At 48.8% G+C, this 18,346-nt stretch overlaps 1 protein-coding gene across 4 annotated transcripts in view; it reads right to left on the bottom strand.

Annotated features, from left to right (window-relative positions):
• The window catches only part of NUP188 (nucleoporin 188), a 1,828,090-nt gene that overhangs the window by 262,835 nt on the left and 1,546,909 nt on the right, over positions 1–18,346 (bottom strand). For all 4 annotated transcript variants that reach the window (XM_069609202.1, XM_069609203.1, XM_069609201.1 and 1 more), the window contains one exon: positions 4,271–4,471. In XM_069609202.1, the coding sequence (XP_069465303.1) occupies positions 4,271–4,471 (201 nt within the window). The remainder of the gene's footprint in view (positions 1–4,270; positions 4,472–18,346) is intronic.

The following is an 18,346-nucleotide window of genomic DNA, read 5'->3' as shown; positions in this document are numbered from 1 at the left end:
GGTAGAGAAACCGCCGCCGGAACCTTTGGAGGCGCCCTTGCCTCCGCTGCTCCGAAAGGGCGTCCGTCGTTGCTGTAGAACCCCAAGGGCCCGGGCCGTCTCAGTGTCCGCTTTAATGGCCTGAAGGGAATCGTCCACCGTTTTCCCAAACAGGTTGTTCCCATCGAACGGCATGTCCAGGACTCTGGTCTGTACGTCTTGACGGAAGTCCGTAGCCTTGAGCCATCCACGCCGCCTAAGGCACACGCCGTTGCCCAACTGGCGAAACCCAGTGTCGGCGATGTCCGTCGCAATAGTGATGGCGTGGTCCGACGCCACCTCACCTTCCTGTAGGATCTCCAGGGCATCCTCCCTCTTGTAGTCCGGTAGGAAGTCAAGCTCCCTGTCGTAGCGGGCCACGATAGCCAAGGCGTTGGCCGCTTTAATCGTTGTCGCTGCAGACGAGATGACCCTGCGTCCCATAGCGTCCAATTTCTTTCCCTCGCCGTCCGGTGGGGAAGTCGATGTGGAGGCCGCACCCCCCCCCCCGCTTTCTTCCTGGCCGCCGCGGAGACGACGGAGTCCGGGGTAGGCTGCGCCCGGAGGCACAGGGGGGCCGCGTCCGGGACCCGGTACTTCTTCTCGTACCGGTCTCTTCTAGCTGGCGTCGTGGAAGGGTTCTTGAGGAGGGCGAGGCCCTCATCCCAAATGTCGTCCAGTAGAGGCACCGCGAGGACCGTCTTCCTCTTGGCCTCGCGCCGTTGATAAAGGAATCCTTCCTTTTTCTTCTCCTCAGGGCAGAGTTGGAAAAGCTCGGATGCCCTGGCGATCATGGAGTGGAACGATCCAATCTCGTCGGGCGGAGAAGCCCTGGTGGGAGGTGACGACGGGAGATCCTCGTCATATACCTCGTCGTCCGTACCCGTCGCTGCCGTGTCAGTCCCCGTATCATCCCCTCGGGTGGACGGGGAGGAGGGCTGGACGGGTCGCGACGGCTGAAAAGGAGGTGGAGGGTGAATCCTCCTTTTCTTGGGAGGGGGAACACCAGAAGGTCCCGGTTCAGGATCCCCCGACGGGAGAGGTTCCTCCGTCGGCAACGGTAGTCTTGTCCTTATCTCTGAGCATAAGGACTGTATAGCCAACAAAATGGCCGCCGAGTTGTCTTGCGGCGCTGGCAGAGGGGAATCCGACAGGCGATCAGGGGCCCCGTCGGCACCCTCGACGCTGTCGTCGTCACCTGCGTCGGGATCCATCCCGACGGGTCGGTCTTCATCCACGCCAAGGCCATGGCTTAAGACCTCGATCAGCTCTTCCTCTGAAGTCGAATCTACGACGACGCCCTGCCCCCCCTTTTTCTTCCCCGCCGGGGATTTCACGGGGGTCCTATCGATGGGCACAAAAGAGGACTCCCTCTGAGGTGGCAGGGAGACTCTGAGCCCCGAGGTCGCCACCATTGGTGTAGCCTCCACAGGCTGAGCCAGGGCCGCCGCGACAGTATCGATAGAGGGCTTGGCCGGATGGATTAAGGCCTTCACCACCTTAGGTGCGCTCACCGCCTTATCCTTGAGGGGGGGGGGACACTGCCTCGCTCCCCCTCCGATGGGGCCTTCGAGCTCGACCGGGGCCTCTCCAGGAGCTTCGCCGGGTGCTCGCCCTTCCTCTTACCCGACCCAGAGCGTTGGCTCGTGGCTGAAGGTGCCGGAGAGGGTGCGCCCTGCCTGGCGCCCGTAGAGCCCGACCGTTCGGCGCTCCCGGTGCCAGCGGACTCGCGGTGCTTGGCCTTGTGTTGGACCCCCGTCGCCAGGGCGCCCTCAAAGGTCTTAGAAGACCGCTCGGATTTCTTCCTCTTCTTCTCGCCTGACGGGCTCTTCCCTTCCAGCCAGTTGGCGAGGCGTTGGTGGCGGTCCTTCATGGTCCGCTCCGACATATTGCCGCAAAACCCACAGTCCTTCTCCACGTGCGTCTTGTCCTCATGTAAGCAGTAGAGACAAAAGGAGTGTTCGTCCTCCTTAAAGACGTTCTGCAGCTGGCATCCAGGGCAGACCCTGAACAGCTTTCCGGGCGTCGAGCTTCCCTTCTCCTGGGCCATGTCCGGGCCTGAGAAGCTTCTGGAGTCCTCCAAAACGTAGCTCGATGAAATCTTCACCCTTGAGGGGCGCAGACGAATCCGACACGGGTCCCCGTTGATCGGATGGAGAGTCGGTGGAGCTTGAGGCTCTTTTGACCGGAAAAAACGAAGTTTTGAGAAAAAAACGTGAAAAATAGCACTAACGCTCGAGAGCAATAGCACGAGGATCCCAACACATGAAAAATCTGAAGATGGCTGCCAGAGGCGGTGCTTAGGTAGAGGGCAGTCATTGGCTGTGGTCAGTATGACGCAGAGACCAGTGATTGGTTATTACTACGAAAGACAGATCAGAAACGAAACTGATACTGGTTTTTTCTTTACTGAGGATTCCCAGCCTGACGACGGGGAATATTCATGAGCATGTGAATCCATGCCAGACCCCATGCTGGAGAAATAGTAAGACCCTGCTGCACGGTATCCAAGTCGTAGATCATTCTTTGCTCAAGTTTGCAGAGTTGTTCTTCTATGTTCCCTCCTCTGGGGTGCGGTGTGATTTTCTGTATTATAAACCACTTTATGTCTCTGTCAGTGTGCCCATTCGTCCGATAGTGGTCCACAAGAGAAGTTTAGCTGCTGCTGTATTTCGGATGCGAAACGGAACAATCTTTTGAGAACAGTGACATTAAATGGACCCTTATATCTCACACTAATTGCAATAACAAAAACGCTATTTACATCATAGAATGTCAGTGGAAGTTACTATGTGTGGGTGAGACCAGTCAAACAACACTTTTGGGGCACAGATCATGCATCCACAATACAGTAGCAGACAAACCTCTTGTGGACCACTATCAGGCAAATGAGCACAACTGCAAAGCTGAAACAAGCTTGGCAAGGTCGCCAGCAAAAGAGGAATCAAAGCTTGTATGAGTGGGTATAGTGTGACTCTCTGTACTCCTTGTAGTCGTGGTAGGAATCACTGGCACATTCAAATACATATTGAGCATATTGATTTGAAAGTACTCCCACCCTTGGCCGCTGTGGGGCCCGTTACCTTCCTGGGGGTGTCAGAACACTTGTTCTCGCTCTCATCCCTTCGAGACCATGGTTTCTTTGATTCTTGTGGGCAGAAGAGGAAGAAGGGGGGTGCGACCCGCTTTAGTAGTGGGAGTTTGTATGTTTTTTTTCTGTTTTCCCCTCCCTTTCTCTGGTGTAAAAGATCTGACACCATACCCCTTTCTGACCAACAGCTTCTCGAACTGGTCCACCGGTAGTTTGGCCTGAGCTGCCTGAGTGCCTTGAAATTCATTGCCTGATAACCACACTCTGAGCCCTTGTATTTTGTCACCAAACATCATACACATAACTTATAGGGGTCAGCAATCAACATCTTGGAAGTGGAGTCTTGGCAGCAATTGCATCCCAACAACTGGGAAGACAGAGTACAAACATGTTTGCTGTGCTGCATAAGAAATTCTCTGAGGGAGAGAAGACCTTTCTAAATTAGCCTGCAGAAAAAAGGAACCAGGGTCACCAGGCATGGTGCGCACTATTTGTACAGTTGATGGCGCACTTCCGCTGTTCAGGAATGGGCCATGCGACCTGTTTGGCACCAGGGCACACGACACACCCTGCTGGGTGAAACACCTCCAATGCCAGGTGTGTTGGTGGAGATATATCGGAATGAGAAATCTGTGGGAGGATATGATTTGTTAGAAATAGAGATAAAAAATGGAAAGAATGAAACAGGAGACACGGAGGCAAAGGAACCAGCAGAGAAGGGAATACAAGAAGAGAAAAAGAAAAATATAGGATGAAGCAAAGGAAAGAACAAGCCAAGGACAGACAGCGGTGATGGAATAGAGAGCTGTTCACACCAAGAACATAAAGACTGAAGCAAGGAACACAGAAGCAGGGCAAGCAAACACGGCGTGAGAGAGAACAGGACAATGACAGGGAAAACACATTCAAAGATCACTAGAAACAACAGCAAAGGAGAGTGTTGGGCAGGAAAATGAGGCTAGGTTTACTGAGAAGGCAAATGGCCACATTAGACTTGCTGAGAGAATGCTGAAGGTTAGGACCAATAAGTACTTTGATGGTGGCTAATGTGACAGAATTAGGTCTCGGGAGTATTTCTACTAGAACACTTTGAATACAGAGAATATAAAGCAGCAGAAAGGTGCACTAGCCTGTCCGCCACATGCATCATGAGTTAAGTACCTGCTGGGTCTTGGCAATGGTCAATAGAAGGTGAAAAACAGCCTCTGTGAAGTGTAGGTTCTGCTTCACTCGGAGGCTGACCTCAAGTGTGCTGAAGATGGTTGGCAGAATAGGCAGCTTCCTGGTGACCTGGAACCAGAGCTCGCCGTCCTCGTCTATGTCACAAAGTTCCTTCACCAGGTGAAGCGCCAAAATACACACCTGAGGGTAAACACAGCCCACACCATCAGAAGGGAAGGAATAGAGGGCAGGGGAGCAGCTGACTAAACATCAAACACCAAAAATGAAAAGGGGGAAATATGGTCCTCACCAATCAATGTATTGAATAGCCAAAACCATTACAACATATAAAAGCATAACAATAAAGGGAAACTAGTTTGCATTTTGGAAGGAAAGAAAACCAATATGCAGACAGGACATATTATATACGAGATAGCTAACGCTGCACCCTCTCCGGATAGATGAAATACAAAGGCCTCCAATCGCTAAACATCTTCCTACACCATGTCCTCAATCGACACACTATCACCCTGGGTGATAGACCACTTTGTCACCACTTTTTTGATTGATATGCATATATCCTCCCATACACTCTCCATGATAAATGATATGGCATTCATAACGAGTCTGTACACAAGTGTTTCGAGGCGCATAAAGATAGCAAGTACAAGTCTACTGTTTCAACAATTTTCCCACTTGTTGTGGCGGCACGATACAATCACATGCAAACATGTTTAAAAAGGGTTACAAGCCTTTCACGCCCTATCTTTTATAATCATGATTAGAAAGTGGGTCACTGTTTCCAAAGTCTTATCACAGGTACAAACCCATTATAGTGGTGCCTAATCTTTCCTCACAGATAGGTGTCCCAAAGGGAGCTTTTCCAGCCTAATCTGCTCATGGAGCAATCAAGTCTCTGTTAGGATAACCATACCATGAGAACAACAGGAAGGGGAATGTTAGGAGGGTTTTTCAAAGTCACTACCTGTGGCAAGACTAAAAAGTCAAGATACTCTTGGAGGAATAAGTTAGTTACCTGTAACTCCTGTTCGCCACCTTTGGTATCTTTCACAGATTTACATGCTGTTTGAATATTCCCTGTCGTCATTCTGGGAATCCTTGGTTACAGTAAAGGAGTTTACATTTAATTTAAAAACTGCTGTCACGTTAGTGCTCATCAGAATCATTTTGTGTCATATTTCCCCACAGCCAATTGACAGGCCTCCCTTAGCTCCACCTCTGGAGGCCATCTTCAGATCTTTTACCGCATGTTCCGTGTTAGGAGTACTCAAAAACCTCTACTTTCTTCGATGATTTATCATTTGTTTCTTTCTTTTTTCAACGGTTTCCTCGAATCTTCATAACGACAGGAACTTCGCCCGCACGTCACTGGCGTTCCAGCTTCTTTAGGCCTCCGGAGGTACTGTTTCTGTTCCCTTTCATGGAGGCTTTGTAGATGTCCGTCAAGCTATAGCGGACACCAAGAGCCTTTTTCTCTTTTGGCAACTTTCTCTCCATAGCTACTATGGACCTCCCTCCCCACCCCCAATCGTTCTGCTTTGCTTTTGAACATGTTCTGAATTTTTGAGGGGGGAGTAAAGCCTTCAGGAATCTGATCAGTCCTTCAGACTATCAGTACTCTCCTTTTTTCTTTACCTAAAATGGCCACGCCACAAGCTTTTCACTTGTTCTCTGGCTACATTGTAGTATGGCCTTCTTCCTGCCTTGCCAGGTCAGTAAATCCCATATAAGGTCATGTACTTGCCTGGGAAAGCTGCTGCTTTCACGGGCTGGTGATGCCTTTGTGTGTGTATGGCCTAACAAGTGGGTGGGAATGTCTGGTACCACTCCACATCCATGCAGCCAAAATGTCTGGGTGTGTGGTATGCAGGAAACCCACAGTGGAACCTGATTTGAACACTGCTGGCTGTTTGAATAGTGCAGATCAATACCATAGGTGGTGTAAGGAAAGTATGGTATCAAACAGTAAAACACAGTGATTACAATTCAAGGGTGTTAATTGAACTTCAAATGGGTTTATGTTAGGCAGAATTATATGCAGTACCCTTTGGGAACACACAATTAAGACTACAAGTGACAGTACAATTTCACCTTTGGTACAAGCCTGCACTACACAGTTATAGTGGTAGCAGTAGCGAGGAAGCCGGACTTATCTTAAGAGTAAGTGAGCAGTAAAAATAGTTACCCAAAGCAATAACTATGATTCAGGCAAACACTGACTCAAGGTTTCTAGGTAAAAGAATATATATTTATTTACTCAACAGTTGTATAACATTTCACTATTCTAGCAAGGTCAAAATCACAATCCTAAATACACCACAACACTTCCTTTAAATTCTAGACAAGTTAAACTCACAAAATGAAGTGGGAGCAAAATGGCACTTCAGCAATTTAAAAGGGAGGGAAAGAAAGTTTTCAGCAATTAGGCAAAACCAACAGGTAAGTATTCTGAGCAATTGAATAAGAGACGACAGTGAGGAGATCAGCTAGAAAAGGCTTAGGGCCAAAGTCAATAGGTCAAAAGTCTTTTGCTCAAGATCACACAAAGTAGAAATACACATAGCAAAACACATGTAAGAGTGGGAAAAAAGGCTCACACTCTTACCAGGTGAAACGAATAAATCCTAGAAATCCAGCAAAGCTGCTGAGGGACTCATTAGGTAAGGGAAATCATCTATTTATGAGAATTCTCCCAAACAGTTTGAAAAACGCATATCTAAACCTAAATCTAAAGATGGTAGCAGCTACGACCATCAAATAATAACGCAGTCCTAGTCGAGTCTGTCAAAATAAAAGGTCCTATACTAAAACCTATTGCCAATCCTTATTTCTAAATACAAATAGTGTGGGAAACAATGTTATGTAAAAGAAAAGTGTTCAAGAAATGATATGTCCGGATGTTAAAGCCGTTGGCTTCCGTTCTCCACGTTTTCAGCACGGGACAAGGCGGCACACTCGAGAGCTTAGCACACACTCTGGCTTCTCTAGCACGAGGATGCAGTTCAGAACTTCAACATCAGGCCTTCTTTGCCAAAGACTCTTTACCATTCAAAGTCTCTTATTTCAGAGGGCCTGATGCAACACGAAAAACATTAAAGTTCCTTTCTTCTTAGGATTTCACATATACAACTTCTCAGTGATTTACTATTCACCCGGGGTACCTCTCCGCCAGGATCCAACCCCACTCTGACACAAAACCTTCAATTGGCCGGGCTCGGACCAAATATACAATTCTCGGGTGGTTTACTGTTCACGCCGGGCCCCACTCCGCCGGGCTCAGACCCCACGCTGACAAAACCTTCAAATTTCTCTACTTCATCAAAATCGAATACTTTCAAAGTTTCATGCGATTTTGCTTTACCTGTCGCAGGACCACTTTGATTTACAATTACTCGTTCTCTTCTTGATATGACCTTTTCTCACTTTCTCTTTTGCCACTCCTCAACCGGATACCTTACAGAGACCTTTGATTGAGCACCCACTCTGTACCGGGACACACTGTCATAAGGTATTTATCTTGGCTTTAAAGTTCAGTCACTCATCTGCAATTAAACTTTACTCTTCTTATCACACGCGTTTTAACAATATTCGTTCCAGCGCTCACCATGCAATGTTGCTGCTTTCAACCTTGGCTTCAACACAGACCGGTCTTGTATCGGTCTCCCCAACTCATCGGTTGTGTTGATTTCACTGACGGTGCTTTGTTCTTGGAGCCAAGGACGGTACCACAGCTGCTGGTGATTCGCCCTGCCTAGATTATTGACGGAGGAGGGCTCTGGGTATCTCTGACACACAATGAAGAATTCTTCAGCCTGGTTTACTGGTCTTAAGCTTTCTATTCTCGAGGTTTCAGGAAAATAGCAGTTGCTTGTCGAAAAGGTCAAGGGAACTCTCCTCCTTGCGATCCCCTTCTGTTTTTCCATCTTTCCTCTCTCGTTCAGCTGCAGTCTCAAAACTGCTGTTTCCTCATGTGCTTTGCCTCGCTCAGAGTGTGCTCTCGTGCTATGCCTTTTATCAGTGTGGTGAAGCTTAATGGAGGTCAGGTGTGTGTGATGGTCAGTAATGCCGGACCATTGTATTGGGACACGTCAGGTATACTGCTCGGGTGTTAGTCTGTTTTCTCTCATAGCGGGTTGCCCGTGAGAAAGTGGTTGTGTTGTAAAAGGGTGGTGAGGGGAGGTAGAGTTCCTAAATATCCTACCTGGTAGGATGGGGTAAAGGTGTTACAGAGAAGGGGATACCGTGTCTCACCATCCAGTGTCCCATTCCCGAAGACCCCTCACCCAGGTGATCCTCCCACACTGGTCCACCCCAGAAACTGGATTCAACAGTGATGGCCATGTCCTGGCCACCCGACAGATCCCAGGGGGCCTGGTGGTTGAGACACCTTCTGGTTTCTCACAGTGGGCTTGGTACTTGCTTCTAGGCTGGATTGTGGATAAGACAAGGACTCCTGCAGCTATTCTTCAGTGTTGGAGCCAGGAATCACTCATTGAAGATCAGCTGACTGAAGATCCAAGAAGACTCCGGAAAAGGCCTGGCATCCCTTCCTGCGTCTGGCCCGGTGAATACCTGATCTGCGAAGACCCTGTTGAGTGCTTCAACCCCAGGACTGGTGGGACCAACCAGTAAACGTGTTCGAGGATCCAGCCATCCTGAGCCTTCAGAAGTATCCCTGCAAAGCATTTGTCTCACCCCGTCCTCCACAGGATAACAAGTCTCTTTGTATCCTTCCATTCCGCTGCCTGAACCTGGGTAGTACCATCTGAAAGTTAAGAACACATTTTACTTACCTATTAAGAATATACAGAACACAAGAAACTACGTAGTACACAGGAAACTGCTCAAATCCTGGCTCTTCACTAGAAGACCACCGACAAGAACGCACACACTGCTAAAACAACAATGAATAAAGATACCAATCACGGTTCCCAGCAAACAACTGTACAAATAGAATACAAGGAACGCACTCCACAACATACAATAAGACATAATGAGAGATAGTCACAAGAGGAGGACACTTGAGACTGAACACAAATAAGGACCAAGATGGAAGCACTTAGACGACTCACCCATAGCATCCCGTCCTGGACCACACCCCAAGTTCCAGCAGACAAATTCACATAGATAGTAAGGAAAGAGGACACAACAACTCAGACAGCCAATTGAGGAGAATAGACACCCCAACCTCACTGCACATAGTTTATTAGACTACTACACCATACATAGTTCATTACAATACAACAGTGAGTTTGCCACGCTAAAACCTCAATTGTTCCGTTAGGCGTAGGCCTGTCCCCCACCACGCATGACTCTCAATTCTAACTGTGTTTCAGGATTAGACTGAATCATTTGATTGTTTCTCAAATCCAGCTGCGTACGGTACCATACTCAATTACTCTGCTAGGCGTGGCCCTCTCGCTTCACTTTGCGGGACTCTTAAATCTAGCTGTTGCCACACCACGCAGGACTCCTGAAATCTAGGCGTTCAGCCATACTTTGAAGATTAGCTGCAGAACATAAAACCCACTAACAAAAAAGCTCAAATTTTCTGCGTTCTTAAATCACTCAAAATAACTCACACAACCACCTCTCGCACTGCAAGCCGCATGCACTTCACCACACCGCAACAACACATAAGCCGTACCAAAAGCACACGAGGGCTGACATTGCACCGATACACGCACCAAATCTCAGCGCACGGTGTATACCGAGATGAAGCTTCCAACAGAACACAACTCCTCTCACTATCCTACTCCCTCTTCACCCTACTAACCCACCCGCCTTCTCGTTTGCAGATCCACCAGAGGGCCTGGGGACCAACTCCGTTGGTGACGGTGTGCGGTACAAATACCTTTAACATTAACTTTGTTGCATCTGTTCTATTAAGCAATCACCAATGCAAGTAACCTACCGGATACAGCTACATTCTGGGGAGAAGCATGGTAGCACAAGACCCAATTCTTCTTGGAAACATGACTGCTGAAGTTAGGGAATGTCATTTTGACTTGGTTCCATTTGACTTGGTTCCCTTTTACTGCATCACTTTACTTACCTCCTGCACTTTAAGAACCTATGGTGAATGTATGAAAAACATTACATACCTTTAATCGTCTTTCTGATGCTTTAATCTGCTTATGTTCACACGCTTTGCATCGGCCGATATCCATTGGTTGGTGCCGAGTATTACATGGTTTGTTTTGGATTTCAAAAAGGGACATTGACCGGGCAAGTCTGTAATATGATCCCTTTTATGATGTGTGCTATACCCATGATCCCTCAGGTGTCTAGGTAATCTGATTATTTCTCTGACCTTCGGTTACATGAAGTGTATAGTGAAAAGTTAAATAAGATGAAATGTGTTGAGAAACAGATTTATTGTCTATGTTACCTGTACTCCCAATGAAGGGAGGATGGGAGGGCGCATGTGAATCTAAGCAGATGCAAGCATCAGAAACACTATTACAGGTGTATATAATGTTGGTCTTCTGAGGCTTGTGGATCTGCTTAGAATCACATAGTTTGCATAGGCTAGCAAGCAGTACCAGGGGAAGGCGGTGGGTTGATGGAAGGAACAGAGGCTATATTAAAAATTGGTAGCCTCGAACAATAGGAAAATATGTGCGGTCGAATATACAAAGTAGTATCCACTGCCACCAGCCAAAACTCGATCAGGGGGGACGGAGACGTGCCCCCTCGAATTGCCCCGACCAGTACGTCCACAATATGATGGTTTGTATTGGTTTCTGTTCATAATTTGGGACTAGTAAAGCCAATGGTGACTTTACATGTCCTGGGAGACAGTAGTCAGTCCCAGGGTATGGAGCCTATGTTTGGGGGTCACTATGAAACCCCTGGGTTACTGCACGAAGGGTGCTGTGTAACCCACATACCAAAAACCCATGAAGCCCTATGGGGTAAAGGACCCCATAGCCCATAAAACACATTCAAAGTCAAAGGAACACCTCAAATCATGTCTAAGAGTGGGAGAGCGTCTCACCCTTAGCAGGAGAGAAAAAAATAAACCCCAAAAATCCAGCAAAGCTGCTGGGGGACTCACCAGGTTTGGGAAATTAGCCTTAACAGAGAATTCTCCCTAACACCGCAGACACTTCGGTGCTGACTCTGGTACCCAGTATTTCTTCTCCCGCCGGTCTCCCCGTGGATGATGCAAGGTTTTTCAGCAGCGCGAGGCCCTTATCCCAGACGTCGTACAGGAGGTGCACCGCCAGGATGCTCTTCCCTTTTGCCTCCCGGCACTGATAAAGGAACCCCTCCTTCTACATCTCCTCCGGTTTGAGCGGGAAGATTTCCGACATGCGGGCAACCATGGAGTGGAAGTAGCCCACTTTGTCTGTAGGAGAAGCCCTTGGGGGAGGAGACATGCCGCTGTCGTTGGTGTCTGTTGTTGCTGTGTCCGTTCCTGTATCCCTAGGGGGGGGAGGGTACGTGCGCTGGCTGGTGAGGTGGTGTAGGCCTCAGTGTTAAAGAGCCAGCGGCGGTGGTGCCGTCGGCATCCTCTTCGGTATCTCCGACACCAGCATGTGGAGAGTCGAAAGAATGTCCTGAGACAAATCTCTGGGGGCTGCCGGGGGAGTGGGTTTGCTGACCATCTCCTCGATGTTCCCATCATCGTTGTCATCCCCAACATCTTCTGGTAACGTGTGGGCGGACTCCATGTCCCCTTCATCGGAAGAAGAAATATCTGTGCCCTGAAGAAACCTCCACCCCCCCATTTTTCGAGTCCTGAGGGGTCAGTCTCGGGCTTAGGGTCAGCATCCTCTTTTCATGGGTCTTTTCCACTGGCTTGGCCACTATGGCTGCCGTCGGGGTATCCAAGCCCGGTTCAGCCCCTTCTGCCTTTGAAAGGGCGGCCGCCACCAACTTGATTGTTGAGGAAGATTTAGCCTGGATCACCAGGGCCTTCACGGGCAGATCGTCCTGCTGCTTGGCCTTCTCCGGTTTCTCTTGCAGTTTCCCAGGGGCAGCTGACTTCCTCTTCAACGAAGAACTGGAGCAAAGGCTGGAGAATGAGGCTGATGGAGAGGATGAGCTCTCCCTGCCCGTCAAGAGACCCGCTTGCGCAGCAACCTCGATGGAAACTGACTTGCAGTGCTTTGCCTTGGGCGCCCACATGTAGAGCGCCCTCAAAGGACTTAGAAGCCCACTCTGACTGGCTGTATCCGGATGAGGCATTCCCCTGTGAACCACATGGGGTAGAGGCCTTGGTCTTGAGCTACGTCGCCAGCCTGGAGTGCCGATCCTTCATGGTGCACTTGGTAAAACCATAACAGATCTCGCAATCCTCCTCCTTGTGCGTCGGGTGAAGACAATAAAAGGCCCTGATAATGCTTGTCCTCCACTAACACATTCCTCAAACCGCAGCTGGTCCAGTGCTTGAAGAGGGATTCTCCGTCCTTCTCCTTGGACATGGTCCGGCATGCGGTGTAGGCTTGATGGCCTTCTGGTATCTTCGAAGAAAAATACTTGACGATTCTGCCCTTGAGGGGCGAAGAAAGATGCTGACAAACGGATCCCCGTTAGTCGGAAGAAACGATAGAGGACACGGGCTAGATCAAACAAAAATAGGAATTTCCTAGCAAAAAAAGTGAAGAGCGAAACACGAGGACTCCCAATATTTAGACATGCGGTAAAAATCTGAAGATGGCTGCCAGAGGAGGGGCTTAGGGAGAGGGCAGTCATTGGCTGGGGGCAGCATGACCCAGAGCTCAGTGATTGGTTTATAGGAGAAAGTTTGTAAGTGAAAGTGAAACTTTTTTCTTTTACCAAGGATTCCCGGCCTGACGGGGAATATCCATGAGCATGTGCATCCCATGTTGAGTACACTTTAGAGCCCCGGAGACTCATCTTCGGGAGCAATTTCCAACTGTTTTGAGGGTTTTTAAGAGAAACTCTGTAGAAGGGACGAGAGTGTGCCGCTGCATGATGTTAGGGGCTACTTGAGTTGGGTCTCCCTGTCCACTTTGGATCAGGAGATGGCATTACAAGTTTACTCCCTGGTTACGCTGGAGGAGATTTCGGCAGCCATCAAAAGGATGCCATGGGGAAGGCCCCGGGTAAGGACGGGTTCACAATAGGATTTTTATAAAATCCCGATGTCCTATCCACCCACCTGGGCAAACTGTTTAACTCTATTTTGGATACGGGTAAGGCGCCATAGTCGGTCTGTCAGGCGTTGGTGGCAGTCATCCTTAATGAGGGAAAGGACTGCATGAATTGAATTTCAAATAAGCCAATCTTATTGCTTAATGTGGATGCCAAAGTTTTCACAAGGGTGCTGTCCTCCATGTTTGACCAGTTTATGCCGAAGCTAGTTCATCGCGACCAAGTGGGTTTGAAGGTATCCCGGGGATCGGTCATCCAGGTGGGCAGGACCCGGCCATCGCATTTTGGATCCAGTTCCTGGGGGTGGACCAGCGCGGGAGGATCACCTGGGTGAGGGGTCCTCGGGTAGTGGAAGTAGGACACTGGATGGAGAGATGAGGTATCCCCTTCCCTCTAACACTTTTACCGCATACTACCAGGTAGGATATTTAGGAACTCATCCCCCCGCCCCCTTTCGCAACACAAACACTTTCTCACGGACAGCTCACTGGGATAAAAAACAGACTAATCCCAAGCTGTCCCAATACAATGGTCAGGCAATCACTGACCATTACACACACCTGACTTCCATCACACTTCCCCACACGGATAAAAGGTGGAGCACGAGAGCACACTCTGAGCAAGGCAAAGCACACAAGGAAGCAGCGGTTCCAAGATTACAGTTTAATACACAGAGAAAGACGGCACAACCGTAGATGATTGCAAGGAGGGAAGTGCCCTTGACCTTTTCACCAAAAGACTTACTTTCAGAAGCCTTTGAGAATCGGAAATATAAAACCAGGATTCGAGGCTGAACAACGCTGCATTGTGTGGCAGGGGTACCCGGTTCTCTCCCATGTCGATAGTCAAGCCGGGGAGAATCGTTCACCGCCGTGGTACTGTCCTTGACGCCTACAAAAAAGCACTGCCAGTGAAGTCAGCACAGCCAGTGAGTAGGGGAGACTGATACCAGACCGGTCTGTGTTGAAATCAAGGTTGTAAGCAGCAACATTGTATAATCTCTGCGTGCCCCATTTTAACTTTATTTAAAGACTTGTCTTTTACCTCACTCGCAATTGGTCCTGGTCTCATTCCCTACTGGGGTGTGTCCATTAGTGTCTCTTATTCAGTTATTTTATTATAAATGTTGGGAATGCCAGCTTTCATTTGGTGACCCCCGACACAATAGCGTGCTTTTGGTACGAGACGTCCCCCGGCCATAGCGGCGAGATCCAGGGCGCCCCCGTCAAGGCTGCCCACCTACGGCAACTGGTACCCTTAGAAGTACGCATATTAGGACAGAAGGGTACATGGGTCTCGGCTTAGCAAATACCCGGCCGTACCGCTCGTCGGAGCCGGGTGTGGCCATCGAGTGTGGGGCAGCACCTTGACAGACCGAGTTCGGAGGCTCTCGGATCAATACGGACATGTGAGTATCAATTGCGAGAGATTATAAAAAAAGGTAAGGGAAACAGGAAGGGAGTCAGATTGAGGTGTTCCGGGGATATTTGGTGGGGGTAGAGGCGAGGGGGCTTTTTTCTCCAACTACTTTTCTTTTGCATATGGCCATTAGGATTTTACAAGAGGCAAACAGAGGTACGGGAACCTAGCTCGCGAGGGGGTAGAAGGCGGCGCTGCATAGTACTATCTCGATTAGTACAGGAGATTAAATGGTGAAAAAATAAACAAAGTAGGAGTCTTGTGTAAGGCGAAGACTCTGAATAGTTTTAGAAACGCTTTTTATTTCTCTTCCTTTCTTATTTTTTTTTTTAGAGGGAGGTCCAGGAGGGGTCAGGACAGAAGTGAGACTCTGGGTGAATAAGGGGAGGGGCAATAAGGGAAAGTAGGCAGGGTTTATGTTGTAATGTTCATGTATCACATTCTGTTCAAAGTTGCATGATCTATGTTGTGTATGTGAAACTGTGCGATATACGTCAAGTGGCGAATGTCCTGTTTTATTTTGGTTTGAAAATGACAAAATGTGGTATTTGAAAGTATAACAAAAAGTATTTTGTGAAGAGCATTGTTATACATTTGTTGAAAAGCTCTTGGTTCTTGAGAAGTTGGTTGCAATTGATCTTAGATTGTCCATACTCGCACGCACACCCCATAGGTCATAATAAAGGCACGATGGGGGCAGAAACGCCACTTATGCATATATGCCAGAGTTTACCGGTGTATAGTGAAAAAATAAATAAAATACTAACAGTGGCGTACAGAAATGAAAGGGGAAGGTATGCACCAGGTATGGCTTGAAGGTGGGTCGTTTGATAAGTCAGTACTGGGCATGGTAGCAACATACTTGACCATTAAATATAAAGGTAAACAGCTCCAAAACAGAAGAGAAGTGTTGGATTTGTGAAGGTTATTCGAAGAGATACCGCCAAGCAATAATAAGGGCCAAGGTTCGTCACCCCAGGCAACGAACAACAGTCCGGGAGGGTGGGAGAATAAGGAACAGGGAATGTTGCCTAAAAAGATATACCCACTACTAACGAAACCTGCAGAGGGATATAGTGCCCTTATGTATGTACCAAAACCAAGTGCGCCCCCCAAGCCATCTACAGCAGCTCCTCCCCCTTATGATCCAAGGGGGTCATATGGGCAAATGTGCACCCCTCCGGTAAATATAGACCAACTAACACAGGACTTAGAGGCACGATTAACAATGACACAAGCAGAACTCATACGGCTCAGAGGGATATGCAAACCGAGTACACCCTCACAGAGGGGCGAGCAGATCCTGCCACCAGCTGGGCACCCAATACCCCAGTTAAGATCTTGGGGGATGACTGGACAGCGGGAGACATCTTATTCCGCATTAATAATGCCCCCGTCAAGATAACACAAGCAGACCAAGGGGAGGAGCAGGTGAGTACAGGGCAGTGGAGTGTGACATCAGAAAGGGAGGAAGAATATTGGAGCGATCTAGATGAAGACAAGGAGGGGGATGGAGCATGTGGGGTGTCACTGCCTAGAGGATCAGTGCCTGCTGAACAAGGGTAAGAGGAAGGGTGGCACCCAGGAAGAATAAGAAATAGAATGGGAAGGGTGGCAGTAGCACGGAAAAGGGGGGCAAAGTTGAGTGCAGGGAATGGGAACAGCAAGTTACATATGTCATAAATACACAAGGGACTTCTGTGGGCATAAATGGGTAAGGCCAATCTATTGAAAACATTACCGCCATTTTCAGGGGAAGCGAGTAAATGGAAATACGCCTCTGAGAAAAATACCACCGGGGTCCCCCTAGCAATTGGTGACGTCAAAAGTTTTTTGTTATCTGCAGTGGGCGACCAGGCTAACGGGGTGTGGGCGAGAGCAGGGTTCCCTGGGGTCACATTGGATTGTGACCGCCACGATGGAGCATCATTTAACACTGAGGGCCCAAGTATGGGACGCACTGAGGAGTGCATTCCCAGACACTCCAGATCTGCAGTCAGTGATGCAGTGCACCATGGGGGAGGACGAGGATGCTGCGGGTTACATTCTTCGGGTGCAGGACACGTGGAGAGCAGAGACAGGCACGGCTTGGGACCATTCCACCTCCCTGTTCTATTTTATAATTAAGAGGGGCCCCCCGAAGGAAGTACAGAAGGCACTTGATAAAATTGCCGGAATAGAAGCCAAAGGTTGGCCAGAAATACAGAGCATCATAGTACACCACTGTAGCAGGATCAAAGAAAGGTAAAAGGAGATAGCGCAGAAAAGGTTGTCAGACGAAGCAAAGTTAGTACAAATGAAATTGGTGAAGTTCACAGCAGTAACTGCTGCCCTCCCCACAGAACGGCAGGGAGACGGGGAGGAGGGGCCAATAGCAATACATGCACGAATGGCAGAAAATTGGGCAGCAAACTGACAGGAGCAATGGGCTGGCGAGGAGCAATATGGAGGGCCACAATGGCAAGGAAGGGTCGGAAGAGGACGACGATGTGGGTACAGAGGCCCAAGAGGGGGTATGGAAGCCAGGGGCCCAGATGAGGAGAGCAAGGAGTGTGTTGGAACTGTGGTAGATGAGGGCACTTCTCAAGAGAATGCCATAGCCGCCCCATGGCAGCTTATCAAAATGAACAACAGTCTGGCCACCCCCACCCAGGAAGCCCATATGGCCTGCTGATGGGTGATATAGACGTGAAGAACAAACAGACCCTGGTACGCATATGAGCACAGAGCACCCCCACAGGGTACACAGCAATACCCACTGCCACAGAGTCACATGACACCTGCACCTGGCAACCCATTCGTCACCACAGCAAATGGCGCACCCACCGGCACCATTCAGAGGGGTAACAGTGGTGGGAGACAATGTTTTACACAACAATGAGACATCCAGCATAGGACAGCCCACAGAGAGCACTTGCTTGTCCAGTACTGTCAACGACCCTCCGCGCAAACGAGGAACCACTGGTAGGGGCGGAGATAGGAAACAAACAGTTCATCTTTATGGTGGACTCTGGAGCGGAAAAATCGTGTCTAAAGGAAGGCCGGATTCCGCTCTCGGATCGAAAAATGGAGACGCATGGGTTTTCTGGGGCACGGGTCGAGGTTCCATATACTCAAGATTTGGATGTAACAGTGGGGGGAAAAACAGTGCAGACATCCCTGTTGTATTATGAAGATTTGCCCATAAATCTAGTGGGTAGGGACCTCCTCAGCAAGCTAAATATGACCATCTCCTTTACGGAAAGAGGAATAGTGTGTTCAACACCAGGGATATGTGCCATGAGGGCTATGTTACTTATACACACACAAGCCAATAAATTAACAGTCCGTGGGGTACCCGTTGACCCAGACATGTTTGTGCAAGGGACACAGGTGTTGGCGAGAGTAGTCCCCGAAATAACACACCAAGAGTGGCGAGTACCATCGGAATTTGTATTTTACCGTGTGTCAGCCCCAGAGGTGGTTCCCGGGTCGATCGTGTCCATAGATCTGCATGGTGTGCAAGTATCT

This window comes from Ambystoma mexicanum, chromosome 8, assembly GCF_040938575.1.
Source record: "Ambystoma mexicanum isolate Mex_15411 chromosome 8, UKY_AmexF1_1, whole genome shotgun sequence".
Classification (NCBI taxonomy): domain Eukaryota; kingdom Metazoa; phylum Chordata; class Amphibia; order Caudata; family Ambystomatidae; genus Ambystoma; species Ambystoma mexicanum.
The sequence above is the reverse complement of the archived record's forward strand: the minus strand, read 5'-3'. Positions and strand labels throughout refer to the sequence as shown.